Source organism: Panthera onca, chromosome C2 (genome assembly GCF_046562875.1).
Source record: "Panthera onca isolate mPanOnc1 chromosome C2, mPanOnc1 haplotype 2, whole genome shotgun sequence".
Taxonomy (NCBI): Eukaryota; Metazoa; Chordata; class Mammalia; order Carnivora; family Felidae; genus Panthera; species Panthera onca.
Window position 1 is genome coordinate 87,110,497 of NC_138347.1, and position 19,042 is coordinate 87,129,538.

Here is a 19,042-nt window from a genome sequence, read left to right on the forward strand (position 1 = left end):
TAGATGCTCAGTAAGTGATTACTGCTCATTACTACTACTGCTATTACTAGAGACCTGTCTTTGGGCAAGTTATTCTCTGTGAGCTTCAAGCGCCTTTTCTGTAAAATGAGGATATAATCATATCCACTTCAAGAAGTGTTCATGACAATTCAGTTGGAAACTTTGTAGCTTGCTTAATATCATTTTGGTAGTTATTTTTATTAGCTAGATGCTCTGATGTTCATTTCTTCTTTGGACCATGACGCTCTTCAGATAAGTTTACAGTTCTGAGTAATTTCCTCCGAGGTAGAAATTGCTGTGTTCATTGTTAGATGTCAAGTAAAGAACTATTTTATTCTTGGAAGCTTTAAAATGAAGAATACATCAAATGCACAAAGCCTTCTTCTTCAGGGGTGACTCTCTAACACTGTCTCTGTGCCCCCTTCATTCTCACATTGTTCAGGAAATTGTTTCACTCGGAAAGTCAGAAAATGTTCTCTTGCCTTCCCCCAGGCAGAACACATAACCACTATATTTCCACGTAATACATCACTGCAATTTTCAACTTTTTCCAGTAATCTTCAAAATTCAGTGTCTTCTCCACATATCTCTCAGCACTAAGTTCATTTGTGTTGGTTTCAAAATCACCGGACATGTACCAGTCCTTCCTTAAGACATCTTTGATTCAAGTTACAGTTTCTTCTCTTTTGTGTTATTTAACCTCTATGCCAGCTGAGTCTCCCTAAATCTTAAGATCAAGATAAGATTGACTCAAAGCTCTCCTGCACTGTGAAATTCAGCACCTCTCCATCCCCGCATCATTTCACAAGATTTCTGCAAATTTGAAGGTTGCTAAATTCTCTGGCTCTAAGCTCCTGCTTCTGTTTTATCAGTCTTAAGTTTGTGGATTTTTAAAAATTTATTCAACAAATATTTAAGCACCCATTCCGTGTCATTTACTGTTTGGGTTCTTCATATATAGCACTGAACAAAGCATACAGCTACTTCTCTGCTTTTCTCTCCTTCTTCCACACCTTGTCAATTTGAATGTGGAATTTGGCTCTATTCCTCAATTATAAGCAAAAGGCTACATCTTACAGAAGATGTTTGTAACTCCAGCAGATATCACTAAAGGTTTGGGGATATAACTGCAAGGGGAGGGAGGTTGAAGAGAGGACTAGCTTACCATCAAAAATTTGTTTTAATTATGCAAGTTTTTTAAGTTTATTAGTTTTTAGCACTCTCTACACCCACGTGGGGTTCAAGCTCATGACCCCCGAGATCAAGAGTCACATGGTCTTCCAACTGAGCCAGCCAGATGCCCCTAATTTTGCAGTTTTTTAAGCCAATCTTCTTTCTCTCCTTTCTCCCTCTTCCAAATTGCTACTATATTTTAATCCAAAGTAAGTATGATTTCCAACCACCCCCACAAATGGCTTTGCAGAAAATATGAAAAGTCCATGGATGAGCCATAAAGTCATAATAGCCTTTCCCTTGGCTACTAAAATGAGATCAAAAGGTTTTAAATTATTACTGCTAAGAATTGCATTACGTTCTTAGCCAGGAGCCATTCCTAGTCTGCCTGAGATGTTGGTGGAAGAGTTTGGGGAGGAGGTGGTTTGGAAGAAACCTCAAGAAGTCTTAGGTAGGCAGGACTATATATCATCTATTCATCCATTCATGCCTTCATTCATTCAACAAGCTTTTCACTTAACACCCCTGTACTCACAAGACTGTGCTTGTAGCAACACAAAACAGAATATGAGTCTCAGTATCCAACTTCAAGGAGATCACAGTCTAGACTTTAACAAAGAAGAATGGTGATTGAGCTGGATATGAAAGAATACATAGAATTCAACAGGAAGAGATGAGGAGATGGGAATTCCAAATGAAGGGAACAGTTTCTGCAGAGACCAGAAACTTGTGTCCATACAGCCTTAACCAGCATGGTGAGTGGTGCAGAAAAGCTACCAAGTGAGGCGCTACAGGACAGGAAGTGATGGAAAAAGATTCTACAGACATAGGCAGAGATACAGACACAAAGTGCTCCCCCCCCCCACCTTCCTGCAAGAACATTCTATGATGCCAGGCAACTCCTACTGTTTGGACTGTCCTCTGTGGAAGTTTGATGCCCTGAGGAATACTGACTTTCTAAAAGCTTTCTAAAAGTTAGTGAGACATCAACTTTCTGAAGCCCAAGTTAATCAAAGGCAAAATCCAGTTTGTGTATTTTTGTAAACCCTTGCTCTTGCCTGTGCAGTATCATATGGAGAGAAATATTATTGATAAAAGATCCCAGAGTCCTGAAGTACCTAATTTCATTGTTCATTTTGAAGAAGAGGAAAGAGATAAAAATATTAATATGGTACTATGTGATTTTGAAATAAAAGTATAAACCTTCACAGAGTTTAAACTGAAAACAGATGAGTAAAATTCTACAGTACTAATTAAGAGAGACTTAAATGGACAATAAGCTCCATAATGGATGAATCCAAGTTAAATTCTTACAAAAACTGTCAGTCGCTTTCTTTCACTGGGGCATAGTTTGTGTCATTGCTGTACCTGAAATCACTATGGTATTAAAATATCCAAAGATAAGAAGCACACTTCTATTTCCAATTAAGTCTTCTCTAAGACAAGAATTTTTTTTAATGAGGGGAAAAATGCAAACAACTTCGTTTTTCCTTTTCAAAGAAAAGGTCAGAGTAACTCTAAGCCTACTGAAATAATTGTTTTTTAAAGTTGTTGGAAAGGTCAGGCAGAAAAAAATATTTCTGGAATTTCTAAATCTTGATGACTTTAACATAGAAAGTTCTACAACAGAGTACATTGTGTTTTTACTGAAATTTAAAATCTCTTAAAGCACATTTGTAGTGAGGTCTGTACACAATTTATTATAAATGGAAATAACACTAGAAAATGAATCTCAATTTTTTTACACTGCTGCATTAAGTTGGCCATGATTTGCATATGGGTATAGATATAAATATGGATAGATATACAATACATACATTTAAGTATGACAGAATATATATGTGTTATACCTAAAAGCAACTGTGATCTGTGATGAACTAATGGGAAAAACAGGAAGTAGACCTTTAAAATAATTGATCTTCTTAGGGCACCTGGGTGGCTCAGTCAGTTGAGCATCCAACTTTGGCTCAGGTCACAATCTCACAGTTTGTGAGCCCAAGCCCCAAATCGGACTCACTGCTGTTGGCGCAGAGCCTGCTACAGCTCCTCTCTCTCTCTCTCTCTCTGTCTCTCTCTCTCTCTCTCTCCCCTCTCTCTTTCTTTCTCTCTCTCTCTGCCTGCTTGAACTCTCTCTCTCTCTCAAATATAAAAATAAAAACATTTAAAAAATGAATAAAATAACTGATCATCTTGATGGTAACATTTGAGGAAAAGCAGTGTTTAAGTATAAGAAATTAAAAAGAAATCTTTGTGTTTTTAATCTAGTGATATACTACAGCGTTTCAATTAACCAGAACACTCACAGCCATTTGAATGTCATATTTAATTGAAATTTTTCATCACATCAAGATTGACTAAAGGAGAAAAAAAAACTTTTTTAAAGTGGCAAATGTTTCTAAAATGTAGAAATTTTCTGCATCACTAAATGCATCTTTCTGCATCTTTCTGCTTCTTTCTGCATCACTAAGTGCAATACACTATACCAAATTCTTTCTTTGAAGAATGGGGATATTACAGGCCTCGGGGCTATTACCCTGGTGCATCTTTCCTGATTGAATAGTCCCCAGGTGTCAGAGATGGGCTGAATGAATATAGACTGACTGTGGTACATAACTTGGAATCTTCAGAATCTTTCAAATGAGCTTATTTGCTTGTAAGTTAATTTTTATTCCAAACATGAAATTTTCTGGAAAAGTTAATTGAGAATGCTGGTTAATTAGGTTTTTGTTTTACTGTACCTGAACAGATTAATTGGCTAGAAGGAAGGAGATAATGTGGTATTGTTAATGTTGGTAGGGGGGGAAAAGAGGAGTAACTGTAAATTTTCAGATAAATTGATTTGGATAGGTGTTTAAACCATTTGGAGCTTTCTTCAATTTAGTGTTTATAGGAGTAGCTTAAGTAGAGAGGCCCCTGGGTGGCTGAGTTGGTTAAGCATCTGACTCTTGATTGCAGCTCAGGTCATGATCTCACAGTTTGTGGGTTCAAGCCTGCTTGGGATTCTCTCTCTCCCTCTCTCTCTGCCCCTTACCCACTCGCGCCTCTCTCTCTCTCTCTCTCTCTCTCTCTCTCTCTCTCTCTCTCCCACAAAATAAATAAATAAAAACTGAAAAAAAAATATCTTAGGTAGAGAATCCAAGACCTCTTATACCTTCTGAGAAACTTTTAAAAGTTTTATAAAATTTGGCATATGTTGATATGGGAACAACTAGGATCTTCATGTTAAGTAATTAACTTTTTTCTGTACATATAACATCAACCTACAATTAGTGTAATTTCAGTCAGTCTAATGAAATATCTGTACCATGTAGTTGCTTTTTTATCTTTGAACTTGAAAGACCATACTGTATTATTTAGCAAGATGAAATGAGTTTAGGCCAAATCTCTTTTAAATGTTAATTTAATCTATTTTGATATATATCTCAGAGTTTGGAGGAAAAAATTTTAGAGGATAGCAGAGAATCTATTTTTAAGAGATTCAGAAAAACTTCATAGGCAGCTTAAAATTAACATTATCAAATTACTCTTCTGCCTATTTATAGTGACTTGGGACACAGATTATGAACATATTTCCAGTATAGGAGACACATACAATCTGCCTGAAGCAGAATGTAAAAATGACCCAACACTTTTGTGAACTAAATGGTTCATCAAACTGTTCTGGTTCTTCAGAATTAGAAACAAGATATGAATATGGTGCCTATTAATAATTCATCAGACAAACCAATGAACTAATTAGTAGAAATATATACTTTTAGAACTGCTGGGAATGTTTCAATAATCTCAAGGTTCTCTGCACTGAATCCTTTCTTAGACTTTGAAAGTTGAGAGTCATCTTTGTTATTGTGATTATATAACTTTGGTTGAATACATTTCCTAATATGGGTCTATATTTGTCAATCCTAGAGCACATAAAACACCCTGTGAATTCTTTAGCAATCTAATGGTACCTTGGAGTTTTGCAGTTGTTGCTTGAATTGGCCAGATCTAGACTAGCTTTGGATTTCTATTGTTAGGGCAAGTTCGTTAACTTTTTCATCTCATTGTAGTGTGGCATTATCAAATTACTCTCAAAATAATAAATAGTTCTTTTAGATACTATAGACTCTCAAATACATATAGAAAATAATTTACTTAACAAATGAGATTTGGCTGATTTATAGAATTGTTAGAGCATACTGAATGCTCACTTTTACATATCACCTAGTTGATTATCACAAAAACCCTGCAGAGTCAGTGAAGCAGTTTATAGTATCATTCCCACTAGTAACCTAGAGAAAACAAAATTCTCTGCCTTAGGTCACACAAGAATGGAAAGGGTAGTTTCTGAGTATTAAACCCTGGGTTTCCAACTTCATGCCCCATGTTCTGTGAACACAGAACCCAATTAATTAGCCTCAGTAGCCATACGTATATAAAGCCATGTTGCCACATACCACTGGGTTAGAGTGTCCCTTGGCAGCTTGGAGTTGATAGATGAGCAAATGGAATAATACCAAAGGAAAGGTAGGAGCTTGAGCCATTTCCTTCCCTTCCCGTTTTGTCAGTTGAAGGAGAACTTCCAAAAAAGGCAACATGTAATATAGAGCACAGGACATGGGTCTAGACACAATAGAGACACTGGCTTCAAAACCACTAGAATACTGACTCACTGAATGGTCCACCTGGTTGTCCTTTCAACACAGCCTCTCGTCTTCATGGGTGTCCATACACAAGGTAAGGGAGAGAATCGAGAGGTTGTTCTTTCTTTTTTAATAGGTCTTTAAGTGGTAACTTCAAGAGCAAATTTCATACATCTATTGATATTTATAACAGTGTCCTACATTTGGAGTTAATCAGGACTGTGATTTTAGCCAGAAAGTTTGACAGAAGAGTAAAATGAACTGTTTTATGTGTCACCTGCATAATAATAGAAATGTGAGTTACAGATTTATGGTGATTAGAAAGAGGAAAACTGACTTCATTTAAAACATTCAGGCACTCCAGAAATCCTGATTCCTTTAAAGTCCCAAGCTGACGTCTTCATACAGAACAGTCCAGGCTATTATCTGACAGCCAGAGACAAGCCATAAGCTCTGCCACAAAATAAACTGCAGAGATATTAGCAAGAGCTTGTGGAAAAGAAAAAAAAAAAAAAACCTACCTGTAATACATGATTACTTCCCAATTATTTTATTTTTTTCAACTGTTCTATATTTATGTACATATCAACTATTTTAACTGATGTACATATTAACTAATTGAAGTCTCTAAGATGTATATAATTTAATAAACTTTTAGCTGGGAATAAATAACTTCCTTGGGCAAGTCAGATTTTGAAATTAAAAGTGAAATGCTTTTTTACAAGAGAATTCTTTTCAAGAAGTTCCAAACTATAATTTGAGGTCATGTGGCCGAAACCTCAATTCAGTTTGAGAAGCACAGCTCCTGCTGGCGCAGGCTGACCACTCCAGGCACGATCTTCATCTGAATTTCTTTTAGGCAATTCTCCCTGACAAGTAGGTCATAGTCCCCGACAGGACACTACAATAGTGGCCAATTGTGGCCACCTGCGTTCAGAATGTCTAGTTTGCAGTATCTAGAAGTCTCTGAGCAGATTAGAAGTAACAAAAGGAATTCTCTGCGAAAGCTTATAAATAACCCTGCTACATACTGACTGTCTTTGGATATTTCTAAACAGTTTTCTGAGGTACCAAAGGAAGACCGCTTTGTAATCAGTAGTTGTTCACTTAATCTATGAGCTTACTGGAGCTTCCATAACAAGTACCACGGGCTGCATGGCTTAACCAACAAAAATTTATTTTCTCACAGTCCTGGAGGCCAAGAGTCTGAGATCATGGAGTTGGCAGAGTTGGCTTCATCTGAAGCCTCTCTCCTTGGCTTCTAGATGGCTGTCTTCTCTCTATGTCTTCACATAGTCTTTCTTCTGTGTCCTGTTTTCCTCTTCTTAAAAGAATACCATTCATATTGGATTAGAGAACGCCCAAATACCTCATTTTAAAACCGTATCTCTAAATAGAGTCACATTCTGAGGTACTGGGAGATAGGCCTTCAACATATGAATTTGGAAGGGGGTGGGAGGGAACAGCTCAGCTCATAACGTTTATTAATCCCAGCTCATTAGAAACTGGTTTCTCGTTATCCACTGGTTGCTAGATTCAATGTCCCAGTCTTGCTTTCTGATCCTTGATTTCTGTGCGTTACTAGTCCCTTTTGGTTTAGGTCATCCCAACCCTGGTGTTTGATTGTTGACTGCAGAGATTCAGACTTAATTTGCTCATGGATAAGACCTCTTATATGTACTGTGACTATTCTCTGCCTCTGTTGCTGTTATGGAAGTCTGTTTACTCTTTACACCTCTATTTTTCAGTTGTTTGTTCCTCATATATTCTCTGTGGCTTCCAAACTCAAATTCATTACGGTGTTTTCTACATTAGCCAAAAACCAGAAGCAACCCTTATGTCCATCAAGAGTTGAATGGATAAATATTCATTCATATGAATGGTGGTATATTCAGATGACGGAATACTGCGCAGTGGTAAGAATGTCATACACTTACTCCATGGATGAATCTCACAAACATAATATTGCATCTTTTGCCATCCATCTCATAAGGACAATTAGGCCATGGAGCCCATGAGCTAAGCAATAACAGTTCATAGTTGACTAATTTTTATTGAATACCTACAATATAACAGGCATTGTGCAAGTGCTTTCCTAGATAATCTTATTTAATTCTCACAAATTTGTGAAGTACTGTATCTGATTTTCAGAAAGTAAAATGAAGGTTTAGAGAAAATAATGTATAAAAGGCAGAGCTGGGATTAAAACTTCTGTCTTCTGACTTCAGTCCCAGTGTTGGTGCCCACATGCCGCATGGCCATCCCTCTTTCTCTTCCACAGACTGTGGAGGCTGCACGGGGTCAATTAACTGGTAATCCCTTCAACCATACCTGGCCACACACTCATTAGAGTTCACAGCTCCAAGGTCTCTTCATTCTTCCCCTAACTCTTATCCACAAGGTGAAAGAGACTATTCATTCCCTTTAAAGGGTCAGGGAGGCATTAGGGAGGAGCCAACCCACACATTACCAATGACTCCCAGAGGACTATCTAGGTAAGCAGAGGTGCCAGAGACTGATCCAGAATTTTAGAATAGGAATTCCCACAGCCTCAGCTTCTCTCTTAGAGCTGTTTCAGGGAAGTCAGGCAGATGGAATACCTTAGCTGAGACTTTCTTGGCTAGAATTGGCCTAGTTTCTTAATTTACTTTTCTTAAGTTATGTCAATAAAACTAGAGCATTTGGTGACTGGGGAACATACTGGTAAAAACACTTGCACCTTCCAGAAAATGAGGAAAGCCGCAAAGAAGGGTACTGGGTGCTTAGGCTCCAAGTCCACTACTCTTGTTCAAAAATTAGCAATAGAATTTACCTGAAACATTAATAAAGGGGACAAATTCCACTTCACTACCTAATAGTCCTCCTCTAGAAAAAAAACAGATGCAGTATAATTCTTCCTTGTGACATCTGGATAAATTTGCTATCTCGAAGTCAATAATTTGGTAGCAATATATTAATATATGGTCTTTCCATCTATTTTAAAAGGGGTGTGAGGACTCAGTCTCTTTGCTCTGAGATAACTGTCAACATTTAAAGGTCTCCAATTTAGTAGGAGGATGAAATTCTTTCTTGTGACTTGTTTTTGACTTGGTATATGGATATATTACTTATTAGGGGCAAGAAGTTGGGGGATGCATCTAATCACTGATTAGTAAGTTTCACAGAAACTGTTTCATGGTCTTAACCACATATTTACCTACAAGGATTCTTATTTATTGTATTTATTTTGGAAAATTTTCCAATCTTAGAAAATCTGGAAAAGACAGAAATGATAAAGAAACCATATTTTATTTTTGTGACATGGTTCCTCCAAAGTTTCCTTCCCACCTACCTTCAACAGTCTAAGATCTTACATACTGCACTAACCTGGCTACTGCATATGCTTAGAAACCAGACCTCAAGACCTCTTCTCCTAATTCTTCTCAGAAAGAGGCCAGGTCTCAACTTCCTTATCCTCAAAGCACCCATGCTGGTGAAGAATAATTATCATACTTTCTCTTCAATGTTGGGACATCCATCCATTTGTGCAAGTAAGATTCAAGCAGTCTGGAGTACTTACATTTGGGGAGACATTTTTCAAAAAGAAAATAATAACAAGGTAATCTTTAGGACTTTGTGTTTTTCACTGGTTTCCTTTTTCTTATAAATAACCCCAGAAAAGTACCTTGTTTTGCAAATCATCTGAGATATTTAACAAGGGACTGAAAGTAACAAGAGTAACCTTTAATTAAGATTACATTTTTGGTTGTGTATTTCTCATATTATTAAAAGTCTCTAAAATATAAATATATTATAAAATATAACTTCAAATAACAAATTTTGGATTTATCATACAAAACAAGAAAACAATACTTTATTCTACATTTACTTCTTAATTACCAAATTTATATTATTTACATAATATATAAATATATATTAAATAAAATATGTAAATATATATTGTTTATATTTATCTCAGTGTTGAGAGAAAATAGGTGCTAAGTAATTTAGAGCCACATTAGTCAGAGTAAACGTGATAGTAAACTTAACCAATTCATCACTGGTTATAGGTGAATGAGAACCGAGTGCTGTCACCTTGACCTTTTGTCAAGAAAGCTTGCTAAGCACACAAGTAAATAAGCCCCAGGGACACAGTGACAATTAGGCTTAGGCGGGAGAATGTTTAACCTTCTCAACAGAACACACAAATGGTAAATTGTGGACAAATGGATCTTATTAATTAAAAATAAGTCTTATCTGTCCTTCAGAGCAAATTTCAAACATATTTACTTGGCAACATATTATTAATATTAATGAATTTTTATTTAGATGCTTGAAACTTATTTAAATGTCTTTAAGACTTTTTATCTAATTCAGAATTCACTTCCTGTCAAAGTTGGCCATATTATGTGATTTCAGTATCTTAAATAACTTGAAAACAGCATCTAATACTTGTATTTATTAAGTAAACTTAAGTGTCTATTTTATACCTAATCGTACAAAATGGTTCAAAAGAAATGAGCATAGTCTCCACCCACACAAGGCAGTTTTTTGATGAGACACAATCAAAAACCATTTTACAAAATAGAGGATTATAACCAGGTCCCTGGGAGGAGCCTAATCTTAATGCACAACTCAGGAATTTGGAGTGCAAGGCAAGAAACAATTCTGTTTCTCTCTTGAGGAACAGAAATTGAAAAAAACAGTGAGGAAAACTTTGGAACCAGTTGGTGACTCTAGTCATTGAGGGCTGTTTTTTTAATAAAAGTAGAGACACAGGGTGACTCAACTTTCTCAGAAGTGCTCCTGGATGGTCAGGAACACACCCTGAGGCAGGAGAGAATGAAGTGCTTAGCCTTGCTGTCTGGTGTGGAGAGATTACATTTTAAGAATCCCATCAATTTTACACAGCAATGTTTTCTGCCTTCGGCCTAAATGTTCCAGATTTTCTGAGTGTGTTTTAAGAACTACAAGATAAAAGCTACTGATTGGGCACCCAATAAGATTTGTAAGTACTGTAGGGGAGTCTCCCTGAATCCTAACAAAAATAGTGATAGCAGTGGCCATAGCAAAGGGGCCTGTTAGGGTGGGAACAACCACAGCCAAAATAGAGCCCCCAAAGATGACAGCAGAGCAGACCTGGGGACGCCACACTGACTCTTGAAAAGACATGACCCAGGCTCAATGTAGGCATTAGGCACTGTGGACACAGTATATAGGGCACTAGATGCTTTTAAGGGCCCATAAAAATGTTTTAATCTCTCTTAAAATCAGAGCCCCCAAAATGACTGTTATAATAATGGATGTGTAATAATAAATCCAGCCTGGATTACGTTTGTCTTTATAACAACACAGTCATAAGATGCGACTTTTGACATTTTTTTTTTTTTTTTTTTTTTTTTTTTTTAATGGAGGAAGGGACCCATGAAGGCAAAAGTGCTAGGGCCGCATGGTAGTCAATATCCCTCTGCACCAATCACTCAGGCCAAGGAGCGTGAATGTGCATGTGAGGGGCTCAGAATCCTGGTGACTTTTGTGGGTGGAGGTTTAGAGTTAACAACCATAGAGATTGTTATCCATGACTTTCTTGAACCCACTCCCTGCACAGCCCCACCACCTGCAGAGTCTGGAAGGGCACAACAGAAAGTGACTGTTAAGCACATCACACACACCAGGGGCACAACCATTATATAGGAGAAATGAAAGACTTTCTAGAGTTCCTAGAATAGGTGATGGCTTGGAGCAGAGTGTACCTCTCATCTGGAAAAACAATGCTGTGGAAGAAAAACAGGATAGTAAGGAAGAACTATATGGAAGCCCTCACTGAACCAATAGTGAATACATTATGATTTGTGAATTCTATATATGAATCTCTGGTTAAGAATCTCTGTCCATGCATCCTAGTTGTTTACATCTGGATCTGTGCTTTCTTCTATATGATTAGAAACAAGGATTAGCCAGTAGACCCAGATTTAGTTCTATTTGTATGGCTTTTAAAATTTAAAATTATTCTGCTGGAGGAGGGGATGGGGATGAGTTAACTGTAACTGTGATAGAACCAGCCTGGTCTAAACCCTCCTCTAGTTTGAAGAAAGCTACAGGAACACACAAAATGGGAAAGGACACAATATGGTAGGCAGGGATCACCAGCATTCAGAGGATACCAGGAAGCATTGTTCTGACATTTTCCCATGTTGGAAAATGACACTTACCATGACATTTACCTTCCCAAGTAAAAAAAGGTTATCCTGTCTCTGCACGTGAGAGACAAGACAACCATCAGAAATTAGCTTTTTTGTGGGTACCTTCTTACAGGTGCGTTTAAGTCCAGGGTCCAGAAGTTATGAGATTTATAATTTTTCAGCATATGCAAAACTGAATATCATTTCATTTGAAACAAAGTTGTTAAACTAATATCAGTGGCAAGTATTTACTTGCCTACATGTATATATGAAGAAATATATTTAATACACTCAAACTTGTAAAGTTGGTGGTAGTTTGCCTATTCTTAAAACATTCATCCTAAAAAACTACTTAATCTCCAATGTTGTAAATATGAAACTTTGGGACAATGCATGAAAATGTCAGGTTTGCTATTTTTATTTTTTATTAGTGCTTTTTCTTAATTTTTGGCAACAGCACGTATTAATTTTTATAATTATAACAAAAGAAAGTCTATTTTTTAAATTCATATATTAGATAATTTGGGGTTAACAGTGATGTTTAGTATTATAGTCTTTTACTTTTCCCCTAACTTACTTTTTCTCCATTTCTACTTTTGAATATCTCTGTTGAAGGCACTCTGGATTATTGTTGATAGATTAAGAATAATAAAAATGATTTTTAAATTACAATCTGCATAGTAGCAGTAATAGAATTTGCAACTACAAAATTGCTTATGAATGGGACATGGAACTTTGGAATTGTATACTTGAAGTATTTTGTGCACCCAAAACCTCAGGACAATCCTAGTAAAGATGGCATTTAATAGCATCAAGTTAATATTTAATAAGAATTAAAGTGATGCTAAAGGTTATAAACCTGATAAGATCTACAGAATGAAAAGAAGTGTATGTACATGAAATCTGTAGGTTAGTTTTCCATAATGATAAAACAAAAACATTTCATTCAAAATATACTCATGAGTGAAGTCATGGATGGCTGATTCTTACTGACCGTTGCACACTGAAGAAAACATTTTTCAAAAATATTTCCTTAGACCCACACTCTGCGATTATACTGAGAAGTGGCTCCTTCTCGAAACTTAAGTGGTATAAACAACCTGCATTTATAGCAATCAGTGAGGGGGATGTGGGAGAGAAGGAAGCACACAGTCTGAGAGGTGGCTGTGCCTTCAGTCCTGGTTTAGCCACATACTGGCTTTGAGGCTTCAGCCAAATCACACCATCACACACACACACACACACACACACACACACACACACCTCAGTATCAATCTGGCAAAGACAGTTCGTGCCCCACAGAGCTTTCATGTGATGGTACAAATAAAAATAGGTAAAACACCTAGCAGAGTACCCAGCACATAGCAGCTTCTCCAAATAATTTAGTTCTCCTCCCTATGAGACCGGCCTGGAGCCAATACCTCCACATCCAAAGATGTCTGGTAGCTTTCACAGCCTGGTGTCCAGCCTGCGAAGATCCTGGGACTTCAGTACTTTGTACTCTGTTGTTTATGTACTATGTTAACACAGACAAGTGAGCCAAAATTAGATTTTCTTAATAAATATCAATGTCACTTGCTGTACTATCTGCATTTCATTCATGTATGCCTGATCTTATAATAGAAGTTAACAAAAAGATTGTTCTCAAGAATTATTATTTGTTAGAAAAGTGATTATTTTATATATATCACTGGTGAGGAAACAAAGTGATAAAAGAAAAAAAAGAATATTGAAAAATTTTCTACAGAAAATCACCAAGAAAAATAGAAATCTCTACATATGGTGATGTTTTCCAAACAGTCAATACCATCTCAAGAAATTAAGAAAGGAAGTGAGGAAAGGTGATTTTGAAGTATTATTCGAAAGGAAATAGGCTGAAATAAATTGCTGGAAGGTGTCCCAATGTGCTAATCAACTTGTAACATTGCACTATTCTTTTCTGTTGTTGCTAAGAATTACACAGAAGCATACAGGCTTAATGTACTCTAAATCCACTTGTATGCTTAAGCATATATTTCATTTTTGCTCTCTCTGTATTGTTTCAGATAATAGATTAATATTGAGTCTTTGGTGTGGTTATATTTAGAAAATTGAGCTTGAAGTCTAGATAATTATGCATACATATTTCTTACAATGTTTTAAGCCACTGACTTCAAAAACGAAAAGACTTGTATGGGTGTATCACTGTCAGCCCTGCACAGCTGCTGATAAGCAGAGTAGTATCGTTCCCTGAATTGCCAAATCCATTATCAGCCAAGTTCTGAATTCTAGAAGTGTTACCCACACAAGATAAATGGACATGTCAGAGATAACACAGCTTGATTTGAAGATACCAGGTGGAGGTGGCAATATGGTCTGGGGGAAATCTTGCTTTGCTATATGAGCGTATTCATTTGATTTGCCAGTGGTTGTATACGCTCTGTCTGGAACCATGGAGATGTCATTGTGGCGGACCTTCCCGTTCTGTTCTCCGACGGTACCACACTTGTAGAACAGTGAGGCTCGTGGGGTAATAACTCAAAAGCCAAAAGGTGTAAAGAAAAAAAGTTGCTAGCAGGCACTAACATGGGTGTCATGACTCTTTTCAGGTAGTAGGTGTAACCTTGAAGAAAAAGTGGCACTGTCTTCAAAAAAGTGACCTGACCCTGGCTTTGGTGGGTTTTTCTGCAAGAAATAAAAAGCACCGCATGTGTTTATTATACATCCTTTCTAGCTGACCACTGCTTTGTTCTAGAGTTCAGCATGAAAGGACTAATTTTTGTTTTGTTTTGTTTTTTGTTTTAGTGAAATGGCATGTCCGTTGCTAATTCTAGCTATAATAGTTGCACATGTGGAAAATATCTGTTTGTAGTTTATGATTGGTAGCATTTCAAATAAATGGTATATTGAAATATTGACCTGAAATTTTTTGAGATGCTTATCAATTGACATCTTTTTCTTAGCCCAAGAGCAGATTCTGAATTATTATTATTATTTTAAAAGTATACCTTGTTATTTTAAATATATTAGGAATTTAAATATAAGCATGCCACTTTGTTTATTGCTATATTATTAGAACTTCTTGGAGCATGGAAAGAATTCTTCACAAATGATTTTGCTCTTTTAAAAAAATAAGCTGCAAATATATTTGTTAAACTATATTTAGTCTACAAATGAGTGTAGCTTTTAAAGCGATATCACTTTATAGTATGTAATGTTTCATCCAAATAATGTTTATAGTTTGAAAAAATGTTAAATAGTTTAATAGAGCCATAATAAATATTTTCCCAGAATTCAGAGTTGTATGCATCTCTGTTTTAGGAAGTTCACATTGCTTCATAAAGAAAAAACCTGGGATCATTATGCACCCCAATTTGTTATGCAGTAAATCATTGTTTTTCTTTATTTTTCCAGAAGTCAGTTATTCTAAGGATTGTGGCCATATAAACTTTCCAGAACACATATGAAAATTGCTACTGTTATATGTGCTAATAAAATCTCTAGTAGTTGATATTCCATCATGGAGATAACACATTATCATTCAGCAATGTTAGTTCTTAAGTCAAAACACACCAAAGAAACTTTCCGCCTTGTAAAGAGATTCACACATGTTAAAATCTATAGAGAAAGTTTTTCTTTGTTTTCATAAGTAAAAGCTGCCACTCATTGCATTTTAGAGAAGCAATGCCTGAGAAAATAGACAGTTTTGCTTCCTAGAGTAAACCTACCTTCTAAATACTTAAAAGCCCTCTTGCAAACCCAAGATAATAATGCATTTCCATCCTTTTTTGCTGCATGGAAACTATCAAGATTTATCAACCTCTGGAGTTATTATTGACCCTAGCTCTTAATTACCTTTCAGATAACAAACCCCCATATGTTCATTTTTGTATCTTTGCCTATGATATCTCTATATGCTACATTTGTATTTTAAGTAGATTTACAGCACAGATATTCATATGTGCTCTTAGTATAAAATTATTTTCTCTAGGGAAGCTTTGCCCAGAGACCTGAGAAAATGGACGTTTTGTTTTTAAAATGGTTAGAGATTATTTAATTTTTACATAGTATAAGATGTTTCTAATTGGGTTGGGAAGGTGATATTTTGTTTTGTTTTTTCCATTATGCCATATCTACTCACAAAAACTTAATAGTCTGGTAAACTAAAATGACAGAAAGCCAATATACCCCTTTACAGTCCCAAATTCTGCTTGTGGGAAACAAACAATGTGGGGATATATATATATATATATATATATATATATACACACACACACACACACACACACACATATATCAGTGCCTCAGTTATCAACCATCCTTTATTTACACCTAGATTTATGGGATTCTCCAATTAAAAGACATTTCTAAACTTGCATTAAAATTCTTCAATCTCAAAAACATTGAGAATTGCAGACTTTTTTCACCAAGGTCATACTATCTCCACAAAATAAACAAGCTGGGTGAATTTCTGTGATGTTAAGCCACTGAAGAATTTTTAGAAGTTTTATGACACTTTTACTCTTTTTATGCCCAATCCAATAAAAAATGACAGACTCCAGGGACCACCCAGCAAAACCCCTCTGTGGGAGTCAGACACTGATCCTAATCCTGATCTCAGATGCAGACTCTGTCATTCAAAACATTTAAGAATGTTATAGGAACAATTTGTAAATTAACATAATAGACAATCCATAGTGTTTTTAAATCAATACTATAAAAATTATGTTCATGTCATGCAAATTGCTTTAAAAAATATTATACATATAAAATACTATGTTAAAATTAAATATGTCAGCTGTAAAGGTGAAAAAGTAGGTAACTAAAAGTTCACAAATAATCTTTTTTCAGATTTTGTGTGTTTTCTCCTCAGCTAAAAGCCTCAAGATTCACTTGCAGCAGCCTACCTCTTCATTTATGTTGGATTGCTCTTTAAACATTAGAATATCTTGTAATAATAAGTTAAAGATTTCTCCTGACACAAGTCATTGTTGATTTCACTGTTATAGGGAAAAGGCTCTAGGGCGGCAGATAAGGCTGTTGCCATGGTGATGAAGGAGATACCGAGGGAGGAGTCTGCTGAAGAAAAGCCCCTCCTTACTATGACATCACAGGTGGGCAGACCCATAGGGTTCCTGTAGGAAGCTGACATATGTTAATCTATCAGACATTGTGATTTCTAACTAGCAAAAAGAAAAAAAAAAAAAAAACATTAACTTGAACCAATTTTTAAAAAACACAGTTTCAATGAAATAATTATACAATATAAAATGAAAACCAAAATTGCTAAAAAAGGAAAATTCCATCATTTAGTCATTTGTGGATATTAATGTTCATTACTCAACTTTAGTTTTAAAAAAATGTATATGCAAGTAAACCATGTTGCTTCTTTATAAAGGAATCTTGTTAACAACTTTGGGAAAGAAATAACAATTAAGCTAATGGTACATTTGAACAACAACCAAAAAAAAAAAAAAATCAAATTCCTGTGAATAAATACAAGTTCTATTGTATACATATGTCAGTTTACCAGTAGAATATCTAAATTTTCTTAAATGTTAAATATATTTATGTTGTGACTATGCATACTACATATATGTCTATACATATTTATGTGGATACCTAATTTACAGGAATGAGCCAGAAGTCCCTGAGTCCCCATGCAGAAAATGGCATTTGTGACCTTTCTTATACTTAGTGACCTTGAAAACAAAAATATCATCTCTATTATACACACATGAGAGCCATTTTCAGCATTTATTATTACAAGTATAGAAAAAAGTTTGCATTTGTATGCAAAGACACGCTGAGACTGTGAATCCTGTATGTCCTCAGGGACTTTTGAAACACCCTGTAAAATCCACATAAATATGTATAGTATACTCATCACCACTCTGTGGAACTATCAGTTTTAAATTTTTAAATGAAAAATATTTTTACTTGCATTTATCTTATAATTTAGATTAGATTGTTAAACATTTCTTTTTTTCTGTAATGCAATAGTAAATGCCGTGATTCAGTTCCAATTATATGAACATGTCTAGAATTAGAAACATGTCCATTTACAGTCCTCATGAAAGGCATTTATATCAAAAGCTAAATTATGGCAACTTATTTTTAGAATATCATCAGATCACATCCCCAGCTGCTGCCAACATGTGTGGTTTTATTTTATTCTAAACACTGTGTTGTAAGTAATGGAAATCATAACAACATACAACAATCAATTTTAAATAATAAAAAAAATTATTAAAGATTCCTAGGACTTTGGGTTAAATTTTATATTGTGAGATTTTTACCCATAAAGAAGAGATGCTTCTTCCCAGTCACACATAGTGGTAGTTACAAAGAAATATGCTTTATATTTACCAACGTCTCCATTCTTTACTTAATTTACATAGTAAAACATGTACAGTTTTACATTGATCTCCTACCCTTTGTAGGATCCATGTCCAAAATACGCAGCTCAGAGTTCCTCAGGTAAATGCTAAAGGAGGTGAGAACTAGTTGGGAGTTCTTGGCTAACGACAGAGCCATATTCATCAGTAGAAGACCTATCCAGATTTGCCATTGGCATAGTTGTACTACAATATCATTTCAGATTATCACAAGTTAGGACAGGCCCCAGGACCTAAGATTCTTTCCCCCAAACCATGCAATGCTATGTGCTTTCCAGTAATCCCTTTCAAAGGTCCAAAATTACCATTATAACCTACACTTGAATTTAAAATTTAACACAAAATACATTTTTTATTTTTTTAATTTAGAAAAGAAATTGTGATTACCATTTTTTCATATTCAGAACATTTGTGTGTAGCAAGTTCCTTCTTTAATCCCTGTCTAATGTTTCATTAACTGTTTTTGAGGTTCTAGTTACAATTTTACTGCATGAAGATTATGTAATGCTTTCTTTGGTGCATCATATTCTTGTTGCATACTGGCTAGTTTATGAATCAGCAAACAATTCTGATTCATAAAACGTAATGCATCTGTTGTGATGATAATTTTATGGAATTAATTTAGTGACAGCTATGATACAATTATTTCTCAGTCAAATACAGCTTTATTAGTTGACATACTTTTTCCACTATACACAAGTGGCTTCTT

The 19,042-nt window shown here is 35.5% G+C and overlaps 1 protein-coding gene across 10 annotated transcripts in view; it reads left to right on the top strand.

Moving 5' to 3' along the window:
- The window catches only part of PEX5L (peroxisomal biogenesis factor 5 like), a 226,564-nt gene that overhangs the window by 110,567 nt on the left and 96,955 nt on the right, over positions 1 to 19,042 (top strand). For 5 of the 10 annotated variants that reach the window (XM_060639287.3, XM_060639278.3, XM_060639281.3 and 2 more), the window contains one exon: positions 16,945 to 17,049. The exons of 3 other annotated variants lie outside the window; for them this stretch is intronic. Coding sequence is in view for 6 of the 7 variants with exons in the window: in XM_060639278.3 (XP_060495261.1) it covers positions 16,945 to 17,049 (105 nt within the window). In the remaining variant the exon portion in view is untranslated. Of the gene's footprint in view, positions 1 to 14,544; positions 14,611 to 16,944; positions 17,050 to 19,042 lie in introns of all 10 variants that reach the window. 2 more of the 10 variants (XM_060639279.3, XM_060639275.3) reach the window with 1 other exon arrangement.